The sequence below is a fragment of the Orycteropus afer genome, unplaced genomic scaffold (assembly GCF_000298275.1).
Source record: "Orycteropus afer afer isolate SDZICR_OR568_19922 unplaced genomic scaffold, OryAfe1.0 scaffold00103, whole genome shotgun sequence".
Taxonomy (NCBI): Eukaryota; Metazoa; Chordata; class Mammalia; order Tubulidentata; family Orycteropodidae; genus Orycteropus; species Orycteropus afer.
Genome location: NW_006921690.1, coordinates 3,456,509 through 3,471,819, shown reverse-complemented (window position 1 = coordinate 3,471,819; position 15,311 = coordinate 3,456,509). Strand labels below are relative to the sequence as shown.

At 41.0% G+C, this 15,311-nt stretch overlaps 1 protein-coding gene across 1 annotated transcript; it reads right to left on the bottom strand.

The window, feature by feature from the left end:
* Positions 1–5,782: 5,782 nt before the first annotated feature.
* On the bottom strand, positions 5,783–12,596 carry LOC103199051 (heat shock protein HSP 90-beta-like). Its single transcript, XM_042781310.1, is given in 3 exon segments — positions 5,783–7,969; positions 9,481–9,618; positions 12,420–12,596. Coding segments are annotated over 3 exon segments (2,502 nt in total).
* Positions 12,597–15,311: the final 2,715 nt, after the last annotated feature.

The window sequence follows — 15,311 nt, the reverse complement described above, 5'->3', positions numbered from 1 at the left end:
AACATCTGAGTAAACCCAGCCTTACTCATATGGAAAAGAGAAAGCTTTTGAGATCTTGATGATCTCACATCTAGACTTGGGAAAAATGTGATCCTTTCCAAAAAAGTAACTGCTATTCAATGTGATAAACAAATACATGTTGTTGTACGGAGCCCTGGTGGCACAGTGGTTAAAGTAGTTGGCTGCTAACTGAAAGCTCAACAGTTCACCAGCTGCTCCATTGGAGAAAGATGTGGAAGTCTGCTTCTGTAAAGATTTACAGCCTTGGAAACCCCATGGGGCAGTTCTACCCTGTCCTATAACGTCACTATGAATTGGAACTCACTTGTTGGCAAGATTTTCTGTTTTTTTTTATGTCTTATTGTGGGAAGGCACTTACTTTGCCTGGGAGAGTCAGAGAAGGTTCAAGGAAGGAGCTGACTGTACTGTAGAAGAAACGAATTCAGGCAGACAAGCAGCAAACACAGAGGTTCCAAGATGTGAAGGAAAATGTGTCATATGGTTTGAATAGTGTATGATCCAGAGTATTTAGAACATAGAATGAATGGGATGTCAGGCTGTGGGGTCAACTCAGACTGCACATTCCCACCAGCCCTGCTGAGGTTATTAGCGGGAGGGAAGTAGGCACCTACCACTTTTCTTTTTCCCTTGAGGCTGCATTCCTTCCTTTGGAAACTACTTTTTCATACTCTTCAGGACCAACAATCATACATAAAACAAACCAAAACAAAAAACTCACTGCCATCCAGTCGATTTGACTCATAGCAACCCCTTTTTGGGTTTCCGAGGCAGGATCTCTATGGAAATAGGTTGCCCAATCTTCCTTCTGAAGAATGGCTGGTAGGTTTGAACCACCAGCCTTCTGGTTAGCAGCCAAATGCCTTAGGTACTACGCCACCAGAGCTCTCATCTCTGGAGGGTGGACCCCTGACCCAAGCAGAGCCAATTGGAGTTCTTTTCAGGGTTATATGGATGCTGAAAGAGAGACTCTGTCCTCAGAAGACATAAACCTGGTGCTGCCAATGGCCATATTTTTCTTCTTTAGAGAGAGCTTGCCTAAAGAAAGCAGGTCAGGGGGTAGAGGGCAGTGAAATAATGCTAACATCCTGGAAGCAACAAATGACCTAGAACTATCTCCATTCCATGATTTATGTATGCTAATAGTATTTCCTTTTTTACTTAAGCAATTTCAAGTTGTAAGTAGGAATATCAGTTGCAGCTTGCAAAGGCTAGAGCCTGGAAGCAGGAAAAGCAATCAAGAGACTCTCACAACATTTCTTTCGTGTACCTGGCTACAAGCTGGGTCTTCATGGGCTAGTTCTGTCCTGGGTGCTGGGGAGAAAAATATCATATCTCCAGGGAGACAAGCTTTCCACCATCCCCGCCTTGATTTCCATGCACAGACCAAGAGAGCAATGAGTCTCACCTTGCTGGCTGGATGACATTCACTTCCTGTCCTGCATGTGTCGGCTGCCTTCCCGGGCTGTTACCTGACTCCACTATCAGCCAGTGGCAGCCAGGAATTCACAGGACTTCTAGGAAAAATTATGTTCTGCGAGAGCAAATGCATGTGGCCAGAGCTGATGGTAACTCTAGCACATGCACAATGAAGCCCTGGATGTTATTCATGGTCTTTGATATTCAGGAGCCTGGCACATACTCTGGCAGTCAAGATAATCAGCCCAATGACAGACATTTTTGAGCTGGTAACTCAAATCTTCAGAGGCTTCTGGGCTGACAAAGGTGGAACAGAGTCTCTGCTTCCAGAATGTTTCACCTACAGGCTTTAGGGCTTCTTACATCCAAATCCAGCCCCTGACTAGCTAGTGAGCCTTGGCAAGTTATTTTACCTCTCCGAGGTTCCACTTCTTCAGGTATATATAGGCATGATAATAGTGATCACTAACATGTACCACCACTCTCAAAAGAGGTAACTGCAAAAAGCGTGTTCAGCACTATGAGACTCACTTGGGTTTACCATTGTTATTGTTATCTTGTGATATCTTAGGAACTATTGACTCCAACCCAATCTTTTAAAAGATGAAGAGATCAACACCCAGAAGGCATGAATTACTTGCCTAAAATCATATGGAATAGTCAGTATCATGGATTGAATTTGGTCCTCCCAAAATATGTGTCAATTTGACTGAGCCGTGATGCTTAGTGTTTTGGCAGTTATGTGTTGATGTAAGTTGGCAGTTATATGTAATCATCCCACATGATGTGATCTGATGTGACAAACCAATCCGTTGTAAGAGCATTGAGGGTGGGATGTAACACTTTACTTAGGTCACAACCCTGATCTGAAGTAAAGGAAGTTTCCCTGGGGTGTGGTCTGCATCATCTTTTATTTTCTTGTTGTTATTGTTAGGTGCCCTTGAGTTGGCCCTGATTCATAGCGACCCTATGCACAACAGAATGAAACACTGCCCGGTCCTGCGCCAGCCTCACAATATTTGCTATACCTCAGCCCATTGTTGCAGCCACTGTGTCAATCTGTTTCATCGAGGGTCTTCCCCTTTTTCACTGATCCTCCCTCCACTGTACCAAGCATAATGTCCTTCTCCAGAGAATGGTCCCTCTGACAACATGACCAAAGTAGGTGAGATGAGGTCTTGCCATTCTCGCTTCCAAGGGGCATTCTGGCTGCACTTCTTCCAGGACAGATTTGTTAGTTCTCCTGGCAGTCCATGGTACTTCAGTATTCTTCCCCAACACTACAAATCAAAAGCAAAAGCATCAACTCTTCTTCAGTCTTTCTTATTCGTTGTCCAGCTCTCACATGCACATGAGGCTATTGAAAACACTATGGCTTGGGTTAGGCACACTTTAGTCTTTAAAGAGACACCTTTGCTCTTCAGCATTTTAAAGAGGTCTGTTGCAGCAGATTTGCCCAATGCCGTAAGTCACCTGAGTTCTTGACTGCTGCTTCTATTGGTATTGATTGTGGAACCAAACAATATGAAATCTTTAACAACTTCAATCTTTTCTCCATTTATTGTGATGCTGCTTATTGGCCTAGTTGTGAGGATTTTAATTTTCTTTATGATGAGCTGCAATCCATACTGCAGACTATAGTCTTTAATCTTCATCAGTAAGTGCTTTAAGTCATCTTCACTTTCATCAAGCAAGGTTGTGTCGTATGCATATCGCATGTTGTTAATGAGTCTTCCTCTAATACTGACGCTGTGTTCTTCTTGGTATAGTCCAGCCTCTCAGATTATTTGCTTAGCATACAGATTGAATAAATATGGTGAAAGGATACAACGCTGATACAAGCACTCCTTTCCTGACTTTAAGCCATGCAGTATCCCCATGTTCTGTTTGAATGCCAGCCTCCTGGTCCAGCCTCCTGGTCCATCTTTTGTCTCACAAAGATAAAAGAAGAGAAGTGAGCAGAGAGAGAAGGACCTCAGCACAACCAAGAAAGAAGAGCCAGAAGCAGAGTGTGTACTTTAGGTACAGAGTCCCTGTGCTGAGAACCTCCTAGACCCAGGGGAAGATTGATGTCAGGATGCATGAAGATCTCCAAGAAATACTGCCCATAGATGTTGAAAGGAGACAAGGGCCATTCCCACAGCTGACAAAGATAGAAAGCCTTCTCTTAGAGTTGGTGCCCTGAATTTGGACTTCTAGCTTCCTAACTGTGATAGAATAAATTTCTGTTTGTTAAAGTCACCACTTGCCATTTCTGTTACAGCAGCACTAGATAACTAAGAATGTGTTAGAGTGAAGTGCAGAAATCAAGTCTTTTCAAAAACAAAATGCCATGCACAAAAGCAACAAAATTATTGAGTGTCTGGGAATTATTTAACCAAAAATATATGTGACTTTCATGGAGAAAATTTTAAAAATTAGAATGAAAAACACAAAAGTTGACCCAACTAAGTGGAGATAGCATGTATTCTTGAATGGGTAACTTAATGTTGTCATGGAACAAAAATGACTCCTGAGGCGCCTTCGTGGTACAGTGGTTAAGCACTCAGTTGCTCAAACTCACCAGTGACCCTGTGGAAAAAAAACTTAGCAACTGGCTTCCATAAAGATTACAGCCTAGGAAACCTTATGAGGTGGCTCTACTCTTTCATACAGGGTTGCTGTGAGTTGTAATAGACTCTACAGTGACAACAATGCTCATTCCCAGATTAATCCATAAATTAAATGCAAATATGAATAAATACTCTAGTGGAATTTTTTAGGAATTTGAAACACGTAATCTAAAATGTCTATGTTGTTGTTATTGTTATGTGCCGTCGAGTCAGGCTCAACTCAGAGACCCCCACATTGGGTTTCCGAGGCAGTATCACTACGGAAGTAGATTGCCCCATCTTCCTTCCGAGGAGTGGCTGGTGGGTTTGTCTATAGAGGGAGAAAAATCCATTAATAGCTAAGTGAACCTTAGAATAGAATAAGAAAGAGGGGGAGAATGGACTTACTACTCATTAAGATGCATTAAAAGGCCTTAATAATACCCGTCCCCCCCAAAAAAAGTTTGGTATTGGTGGAGTAACAGACAAATAGATCCATGAAACAGACTAGAAATATGAGAAACAGACTTACAGGGATATGGTCACTTCATAGTTCACATGTGGGCAGTGGTGATTTGATGATAGAATTCCCACCTTCCATGTGGGAGGCCTGGATTCAATTTCTGGCCAATGCACCTTATGGCCCACCACCACCTGTCTGTCAGTGGAGGCTTGCATGTTGTGATGATGCTGAACAGGCTTAAGTAGAGCCCCCAGATTAAGGAAGACTAGGAAGAAAGGCCTGGTGATCTACTTCCAAAAATCAGCCAATGAAAATCCCATGGATCATAACTGATTGGGGATGGTGCAGGACCGTGTAGGGGCCTATTTTAAGGCAGCTTACAACAAGTATATGACACAGGGAACATTGTAATTCTATGAGAGAAGGCCAGATTGTTTAGTAGATGGAGTGGGGAAATTGCTTCACTTATGCAGAAAAAAGCAGGATCCCTACCTAAGAGACTGCAGATGAACTAAAGGCATAAATGTGAAAGGTAAATTATCATTATAGAGGAGAAAGAAGTAAATTATATTTGTGACTTAAAGGCAGGAAAAGACTTTGTGAACACGAGTAAAGATTGCTTTTTAAAAAAGAACATTATAGACAAACTACTAGCCCAATTACAGGAAAGATGAAGATATTTGCAATATCTAAAATTGAGAAGGCATTTATAATAAGCATACATGCTATCCTGCTACTCAGTTGGAGGAAAAGAGTAATCTGTGCGGGAAAATGGATACAGGATATTTTATGGACAATTATAGAAGAATAAAGCTTAAAGACACATGACGAAATTATTCATAAACCATTAAGAGTAAATAAATAAAAATTAAAATAATAAGATGTTACTTTCAAACTATTAGACTGGAAAAATTAGAAAACTGCATAACGCAAGTGTTGGTTGGATATGGGAATACAGGAACCCACATGCACTGATGGTCAGAGTATAGACTGATGTAACCATTCTGGAGAAGACATAATTTTTTTTAACTGTATAAAATGTCTTTATTTTGCATACTTTAATTTCAGAACAAAATAAACAGCAACAACAACAAAAAAAACACAATACCTAACACCCATTCTCAAATAAGGGAGGGGATGGGGCCTTATATCCTGCCTTACACAAACAACAGGAGAGGAAAGAAAAACCCACTATTAGCAGATGAAGCCAAATGGGACAGGGCCACTCAAGGCTGCTGTGGGAGCCACAGGGACACTATACAGAGGGCACAAGGTTTGCAGGTAGAATATCCTAATCGACTTCTTCCATGCGAGATGCATCCTCGTCACCCTCGAGTTGGGGGATCTCATCAGGAACAGTAGCACTGTGTTCCTCGGCTGTCACTTCATCTTCATCAGTGCCTAAGCTCAGCTTGATCATACAGTAGATGCGATTGGAGTGGGTTTGGGGATCCTCAAGGGAGAAGCCAGAAGAGAGCAAAGCAGTTTCAAACAGCAGCACCACCAAATCCTTGAAGGCTTTGTCATTCTTATCTGCCTCAGCCTTCTGCCTCAGCATCTCCACAATAGGGTGATCAGAGTTTATCTCCAGGTGCTTTTTGGCCATCATATAACCCATTGTAGAGTTGTCCCGAAGTGCCTGGGCTTTCATGATGCACTCCATGTTGGCCGTCCAGCCGTATGTGCTAGTCACGATGCAGCAGGGTGAAGACACAAGTCTATTGGAGATTGTCACGTTTTCAACCTTCTTATCCAGGATTTCCTTCATGAGCTTGCAGAGGTTCTGAAACTTGGCCTTGATTTCTTCCATTTTCTTCTCCTCTTCATCTTCAGGTAGCTTTAGGCCCTCCTCGGTAACTGAGACCAGGCTCTTCCCATCAAACTCCTTGAGCTGTTGCACACAGTACTCATCGATAGACTCAGTCACATACACAACTTCAAAACCCCGCTTCTGTACTCATTCCACAAAAGCAGAGTTGGCTACCTGCTCTTTGTTTTCACCAGTGATATAGTAGATGAACTTCTGGGTCTCCTTCATGTGAGAGACATATTCTGAAAGAGACATCATCTCAACTCCAGACTGGAAGGTATGATAGCACTGCAGCTCAGAAAGACGCCGCTGGTTAGTAGAGTCCTCGTGGATGCCAAGCTTCAGGTTTTTAGAGAATGCCTCATAGAATTTCTTATAGTTTTCCTTGTCTTCTGCCAACTCAGTAAAGAGCTTGAGGCACTTCTTGACTATATTTTTATGGATGACCTTCAAGATTTTGCTCTGCTGGAGCATTTCTCGGGAGATGTTAAGGGGCAAGTCCTCAGAGACAACCACACTATGGATGAAGTTGAGATACTCTGGTATCAACTCATCACAGCTGTCCATGATGAACACATGGCGGATATAGAGTTTAATATTGTTCTTTTTCTTCTTGTTCTCAAAGTGATCAAAGGGAGCCCAGCGGGGGATGAACAGCAATGCCTGGAATTCCAGCTGACCTTCTACAGAGAAGTGCTTGACTGCCAAGTGGTCTTCCCAGTCATTAGTAAGGCTCTGGTAAAATTCTCCGTATTCCTCCTGGGTGATATCATCAGGATTTCAGGTCCAAATAGGCTTGGTCTTGCTCAATTCTTCTCTATCAATGTATTTCTCCTTAATCTTCTTGGTTTTCTTTTTCTTGTCCTTACCACTATCATCCTCCTCATCTGACTTCACATCTTCAATCTTGGGCTTCTCCTCCTCATCCTTTTCTTCTTCCTCTTTCTCACCTTTCTCTTCCTCTTCCTCATCATCGCTGATTTCCTTCTCTAGTTCCTTCTCCAAATAAAGGGTGATGGGGTAGCCTATGAACTGTGAGTGCTTCTTCACTACTTCTTTAACTCTCCTCTCCTCTAAGTACTCTGCCTGATCTTTCAGATGCAGAATCACTTTGGTACCCCGACCAGTAAGCTCACCATGGTCAGCACGAACTGTGAAGGCACCCCCAGCAGAAGACTTCCCAGCATACTGCTCATCATCATCATTGTGCTTTGTGATCACAACCACTTTCTCTGCCACCAAATAGGCTGAACAAAAGCCAACACCAAATTGCCCAATCATGGAGATGTCTGCACCAGCCTGCAAAGCCTCCATATATGCATTGGTACCAGACTTGGCAATGGTTCCCAAATTATTTATGAGCTCAGCCTTGGTCATGCCAATGGCTGTGTCTACCAGAGTCAGAGTTCATTCCTGGGGGTTGGGGATGATGTCAATTTTCAGCTCTTTACCACTATCCAACTTGGAAGGATCTGTCAGGCTCTCGTAGCGAATCTTGTCCAAGGCATCAGAAGCATTAGAGATCAACTCCTGAAGGAAAATTTCCTTGTTGGGATAGAAAGTATTGATGATGAGAGACATGAATTGGGAAATCTCTGCCTGAAAGGTAAAGGTCTCCACCTCCTCCTCTTCATGGTGCGCTTCCTCAGGCGTCTTGAAAATGAAGGGCTACAAGTACCAGAGAGCTGTGTGTGGAGTCGGTATAAAGGGCACACAGAGTTGGAAAGCTGTGTGAGGGTGACTCAAGAGAGCTGCTGTGTGCACCCACTTGCTCTATATAAACCACGGCACAGAAAATAGAAATTTTTTACTGAAATTAAGAACATGCATCATCTATGAGCCAGAAACCTCACTCCTGGGCATAAATCCCAAAATTCTTATCCAGCTCCAAAAAGGGCAAGTTGTATCGTTATGCACAATTATTTGCTCCTTCTTCCCAATAAAGGGAACATATATCCTTGCCCATATCCATGAAGTTTTTAGTGTCTGCCTATAGGAAATTGTATTTCCCAGACTGTATTGTCAGGCTTGACCATGTGACTTGCTTTGGCCAATGAAACAGAAGCAGAAGTGATATATAAGTGATTGTCTTAGTTTTCTAGTGCTGCCATAACAGAAACACCACAAGTGGCTAGCTTTAACAAACAGAAATTTATTCTGTCACTTTAGGAGGCTACAAGTCCAAATTTAGGGCACAAGCTCTAGGGGAAGATTTCTTCTGTCTGTCAGCTCTGGGGAAAGTCCTTGTCTCCTTTCAACATCTGTGGGCCTAGCGTTTCTTGGAGATCCACATGTGTCTTGGCATCAATCTTCGCCTGGGTATAGGAAGTTCTCAACACAGGGGCCCAGGTCCAAAGGATGCACTCCACTCCTGCATCTTCTTTCTTGGTGATTTTGAGGTCCCTCTGATCTCTGCTTGGTTGTTTAATCTCCAAAGAGATTGACTAACAATACAACTTAATCTTGTAGATTGTATCCTGCATCAATTAACATAACTGCTTCTAATCATGCCTCATAACCATCATAGAGGTTAGGCTTTACAATACATAGGTTAATTACATCAGATCACAAAAATGGAGGATAATTACATAATGCTGGGAATATTGGCCTAGCTAAAATTCTAGCCAAATGTGGGGGCAACACATTTTAATACAGAAGCTTCAAGTGCCATTGCATATTTCCTCCAGATCTATTGCTCTTTATCTTCTTCCAGGAATATGGTTGGTCCAAAATAAGGGCTAATCCTTCACTTGGATATTGGGATAAAGATACATGGAACAACTGCTGACATGTGGCATGAGAAAGAAACTTGTGGTTTTAAGTCATTGTGCTTTTGTTTGATTTTTATAGCAGTCAAACCATTACAGTACTAATTGTTCATTGCAGTGCTGCTTGTGGTGATGAATTGTTGAGAGTAACCTAAGTGTCCATCGTTGATGAAACATAGTACACACTGTAGAGTATTAAGTGGTTATATCATGAAATGTATTACATGTTCACATAGTAATATGAATGAATCTTAAAAGCATCTGCATAGTGAAAATACTAAGAAACAGAATCAGTCTTGTGAGAAACCATCTATAAAATAACTAGTAGTCTTTACTTGTCCAGAGCAAAAGAGAAAGAAAGAAACCAAGACTCCTCAAGGAAGAAACTAGTGTACAGTACAAATAGCCTACATGAGCCATGGCCTTATCTACCCTGAGAGCAGTGGAACTAGATGGTACCCAGGTAACAGCACCAACTGTTCTTGTCAGGACCACAATAGATGGACCCTGACAGAATGGGAGAAAAATTCGGAAGAGAATCACAAATTCCTGAACAAACAAACAAAAACAATAACAGAAAAGTCCTATGGGACTGGTTGAGGCTAGAGAATTCCCCAGCACTTTTGCCCCGAGATATTCTTCAAAACTTGAACCAAAACTAGCTCCTGAGGTCTCCTTCTAGCTAAATAACAAATGGCTCAAAAAGTAATGAATATCACCCCTAAGCACTGTGCACCTTTAAAAAATCATTCAACTGGTCAACAATTATTTTAAAACAAAGATGAGCATATAAGGGGACAGGGAAACTAGATTAATGGAAATGGGACAACAGAATGGAAATAATGAGAATGTTCATGCATTGTGAAGAATGTAGCCAATGTCACTGAAGACTTGTGCAGAAATGGTTGAATGGGAACCTAAGCTGCTGGGTAAACCTTCACCAAGAACATAATAAAATATTACTGTTTTAAAAAGTAATAGAATCAGATATATCATTATCATAAAACACATAAAATGACAATACTTGTTTTCCAATAATGCATACCCATTAAAAGGTTAACATATATCACTATAAATAAATTACTTATATGTAAATAGATTAATGCATTGGAACAATTGTCTTTGGAGTAGGAGAAGAATGGGAATGGAGTATGAGATAAATAAAATTTTTAATTGTGCAATCAATTTTAAATGAAAAAAAATACTTTCAAAAGAGTAAAGAAAGAAAAGGGTTCTAGTTCTTTCTTTCTCCCATAACCTACTGTTACTCTTATTATTCACACTCTTAGAAAGACAAAAATAATATCTTAATCATAAATTGCTTCATATGTTTTAAGTACATTATTTCCTCTGACCCTCAAAAGAACTTCATAAAATAAGGAAGGTTAATGTCCCAATTGTCACTTAACAAATGTATAAAAGGCTCTTGGTTTTTCTGAGAAGGGACTAAATATGGCTGCTCACTCACCACTATAGCACTTCCTGTGTGCCTGGCCTATTCTGAGCACTTTATGAGTATTAACATATTTAACTCTCACAACAATCCCAAGGGTATTTACTATTGTTATTATATCTCCATTTTACAGTGCAGCAAACTGAGCCATAGAAAAGTGAAGTGACTTGTCATGCAATTAGTATGTAGTGGATCTGGGATTTGAACAAGGACCTTCTAACCCCAGAGTTAGGGTGACCAGGTGACAAAACTGGGACAGTTTTGACAGTAAAAGAGAGTGCAAACTGTAATTAGTCTGGGATTATATTCATACACTGAGGTGTGCAGGCAAACCAGGACACATGATACTTTACAGAGCCCAAGCCTCAGACACTCTGCTTTGCTGCCTCCTACAATGAAACTCAGGTCCATGTCCCTTTCATCACATCAATACTGTTTAAACCCAAACCCAGTGCAGTACAGTCAATTCAGACTCATAGTGATCCTATAGGGCAGAGTAGAACTGCCCCATAGGGTTTCCAAAGCAGTAATCTTTATGGAAGCAGATTGCCACATCTTTCTCCTGGGGAGCGGCTGGTGGGTTTGAACTGCTAATCTTTCAGTTAGCATCCAAGTCCTTTAACCACCACATGACTAGAGCTCCTTGTTTAAACCTGGATCTTGCCAATTCTCTGTAGAAATAACAACAGAAATTGACCCACTGTGTATTTGGAAACAGAAGTGGGGAACATGATTTGACTTCGGAGCTGAAAGGCGGTTGACTCAAGCCCTCAGGGACTTGGACTGGAGTTGTCATTAGCAGAAGTATAAAGCCCCAACCAGGTTTTGGCTCCAGGTCAAAGAAAAAAGGATGAAGAACCTGGAGATGTGGTCTTGGGCTAAATTGGCTGGCTGATGGAAATCACTTTCTTCTGCTGCAATCCACTCTATGCCTGGAAAATGCAAACATTTCTGTACCATTCAACCACCTCGTTGTTGTTGTTGTTTTGTGCCATTGAGTCGGCCCTGACTCATAGCGACCCCTCCTTGGGTTTCCGAGGCAGTATCACTACGGAAGTAGGATTGCCCAACCTTCCTTCCGAGGAGTGGCTGGTGGGTTTGAACCACCAGCCTTCTGATTAGCAGTCAAGTGCTTTTAGCCACTATGCTACCAGAGCTCCTTTCAACCACCTCAGGAAGAAGTAATAATCACACAACAGTAGCTACATTAAATTGATGCTTACAACATGGCAACACTCACTCACTACTTCATATGCATCATCTCATTTATTCTTCACAATAACTCTATGAAGCATGTATGGTATTTAAAAAACTTTTTATTGTGATTTGGGTGGAAGTTTACAGAGTAAGTTGGTTTTCATTCAACAATTCATATCCATTTTGATTCGTGCCATGAACTGCAATCCCCACAATGTAACAACACTCTTCCCACTTCCTCTCTGTGTTTACTGTTTCATTCATCCTACTTCTTATCCCTTCCTGCCTTCTGAGTAAAGCAAGTGTGATTATTATCTCCATTTTACAGATGAGAAAACTGAGCCTCAAGCAGTTCAGTTACTTACTCAAAGTAAGAAGATCGAGGTCTGTCTGCCTTACAACCCATGTTTTAGGCAAAAGATTAACTCCCTAAGTGAATTTAATTTAGCAATTCTCCCCCATTGCACAGAATAATGTCTGATAGACAAATTGGGGTCAACCTTCCTTACTCTGATCTACTGAAGGACAGAGAGTAATAGTGGTTCCCAAAGGCTCCAAAGATTTGCTTAATTTCCCCCTGTTTTTAGGGAAATCCATATACTCTGAGACCTGTAGAGAAATATTTTCTCATTGGAGTGGAAAAAAAAAATATTAAGAGAACTTATGGACCTTTATAATAGAGAAGGACTTGGGTATGTACAAAGTTATAGGAAAGGAGAGCTTCCTCTCGGAGAAGAGAAGAAAGTTCCTGCATGTAGGAAAACTGAGTCACTTTAATTGGAATAACATCCACGTGCCCCATACTGGTATGAAAAGCCATCTCTCTCTCCCCACTCTTGAAACTATTGCTTGTGGCAGCCTGAAGCCCCTCAGGCATGCTAATAAAGCTATTGAAATGAAAACCAGCTTCTGTTTGGCAGGTCCAAGGAATCTCACACAACTCCAGTCTGACCCCTGAATCTCAACCTAATCTTTATTAACCTACTTTAGCTTTTTGAAGATGGATAAAGGTGAAAAGACTGGGCATTGGTGTTTGAAGCACCTTGGGGATAACGTCTTCCTCTGTCAAGCAGTGGTGGTTGCCCTCTCTCATCCAGGTTGCTTCTGGACTGTGCCAAAGGGAGCCCTCATTCCCTCAATTGTACGTGATAAGTCGCAGAATCACCAAATAACATTTACTCCCACAGGAGTTATAATTGAGATAGCGCTCCAGCTCAGACACTTCACTAACCTCATTATGTTTTTAACTTAAATTAAAAGTATGAAATCTGAGAGATGAATTCTACATCTGTTCTATCACCAAAAATAACTGAATGACATAACCTCTTTGGAACTTTGTTTCCTTCTTTTGTTCCCGCAAAAGAAGCAAAATTGAGTTTTCTTTAAGATCAAATATATATATATATATATATATTTTTTTTTTTTTCAGAGAAAACCACTTTGAGGAATCCCTTAGTTGCTTTAGGGTAATGAGATTAGCTTCCTAATAGCAGTTTCTGGCCTCATTCCTCAGCTAACTTAACTAAACTGAATAAATAGCTCGATGATGTGGTAACACAGAGCAGAGTCATGGTGGCTAGAAAAACTATTAGGCAGCTGCCAAAAAAACCACACAAATTTATAAAGGCAGTACTGACCCTAAGCATTACAGGTAGAACAAAATTATTATTCCTTTTCATGCAGCTTAACTTTCATAATACTCTTCAATGTTGGGAGATTAGCTGGGCAAATGTCCAAGAAAATAGGAACAGAGCTAGCTTGTAAGGTGCTGGAATTCCCAAAAGGTAGAGCGGGCAGGATTGGATCCCAGGGGGCTGAAATACTCCAGCAAAAACACTGCTACTCCTCTGCAGCACCTATACCCAGGAGAAGAAAGTCTCTTGTCTCTGATTATTCTATGTTGTTGTTGTTGTTATGTGCTGTCGAGTCAAACCCGACTCATAGCGACCCCTCTTTGGGTCTCCGAGGCAGTATCACTACGGAAGTAGTATTGCCCAACCTTCCTTCTGAGGAGTGGCTGGTGGGTTTGAACCGCCAACCGTCTGGTTAGCAGGCAAGTGTCTTAGCCACTGTGCTACCAGAGCTCCCGGTTATTCTATTTAGTGCCATCTTTCTCAAGAAGAATACATTGGAAATGGCACTTTATTCTAATTTGGGCCTGAATTGGCTAGGCCCTTATTGATTGGAAGAGCTCCCCTTGAGGCACACCCTTTCTGTCTCCTATTTTTTTCCGCATTTGATACACGTGACAAAATGACATTGTAAAAACAAAATCTCAGATTCTAAGGTTATAGCAAGATGATGTTTCAAAATACATTAATGTGATTTCTTATTACTACTTTCTCAAGCAACACTCATCTGTTGCCTGAAACAGGACTGGGCAAAAACATCAACAGCAACAACAACTTATGTTAACAGAGTTTTTTCTGAGGATAATGCCTGGCATTGTTCTGATATATGTATGTATTGTTAGGGTAAGTTGCCATCGACTTGATTCTGGCTTGTGGCAACCCTATGTGTGCAGAGAAGAACTGATTTCAAGACAGTGAGCTTTTGGAAACATATTATTAGGCCTATCTTCCAAGATAATCAATCAAGGCCTATCTTTCAAGATAATCAATATGACCTTGATTATATCCCTCCTGAATTTAGAGACCATTTAAAGAATAGATGTGATGCATTGAACACTAATGACCCCAAACCAGAGGAATTGTGGGATGACATTAAGAACATCATCCATTAAGAAAGCAAAAGATCATTAAAAAGACAGGAAAAGAAGAATTGACCAAAATGGATGTCAGAAGAGACTCTGAAACTTGCCCTTGAATGGAGAGTAGCTAATGCAAATGGAAGAAATGACAAGATAAAAGAGCTGAACAGAAGATTTCAAAGAGCAGCTGGAAAAGACAAAAGCAATTATTATAATGAAATGTGCCAAGAGTTGGAGTTAGAAAATCAAAGGGAAGAACATGCTCAGCATTTCTCAAGCTGAAAGAAATGAAGAAAAAATTTAAGCCTGGAGTTGCAATATTGAAAGATTCTATGGGCAATATGTTGAACGATGCAGAAACATCAAAAGAAGATGGAAGGAATACACAGAGTCACTGTACCAAAAGGAATTGGTCAATGTTCATCCACTGCAGGAGGTGGCATATCATCAAGAACAAATGGTATTGAAGGAAGAAGTTGAAACTGCACTGAAGGAAGTGGCAAAAAACTAGGCTTCAGGAATTGATGGAATACCCATTGAGATGTTTCAACAAATGGATGCCACCCTGGAGACACTCACTTGGTTGTGCCAAGAGCTTTGGAAGACAGCTACCTGGCCAACTGACTGGAAGAGATCCATATTTGTACCCATTCCAAAGAAAGGTGATCCCACAAAAGTGATCCTACAAATGTAGAAACTATTGAACAATATTACTTTTGCATGCAAGTAAAATCTTACTGAAGATAATTCAAAAACAGTCACTATGAGTCAGAATTGACTCGGCAGTGGTTTTGAAACAGATTTGCCCAATGCAATACATCATTTGATTTCTTGACTGCTGCTTCCATGGATGTTGATTATGGATCTAACTAAAATGAAATC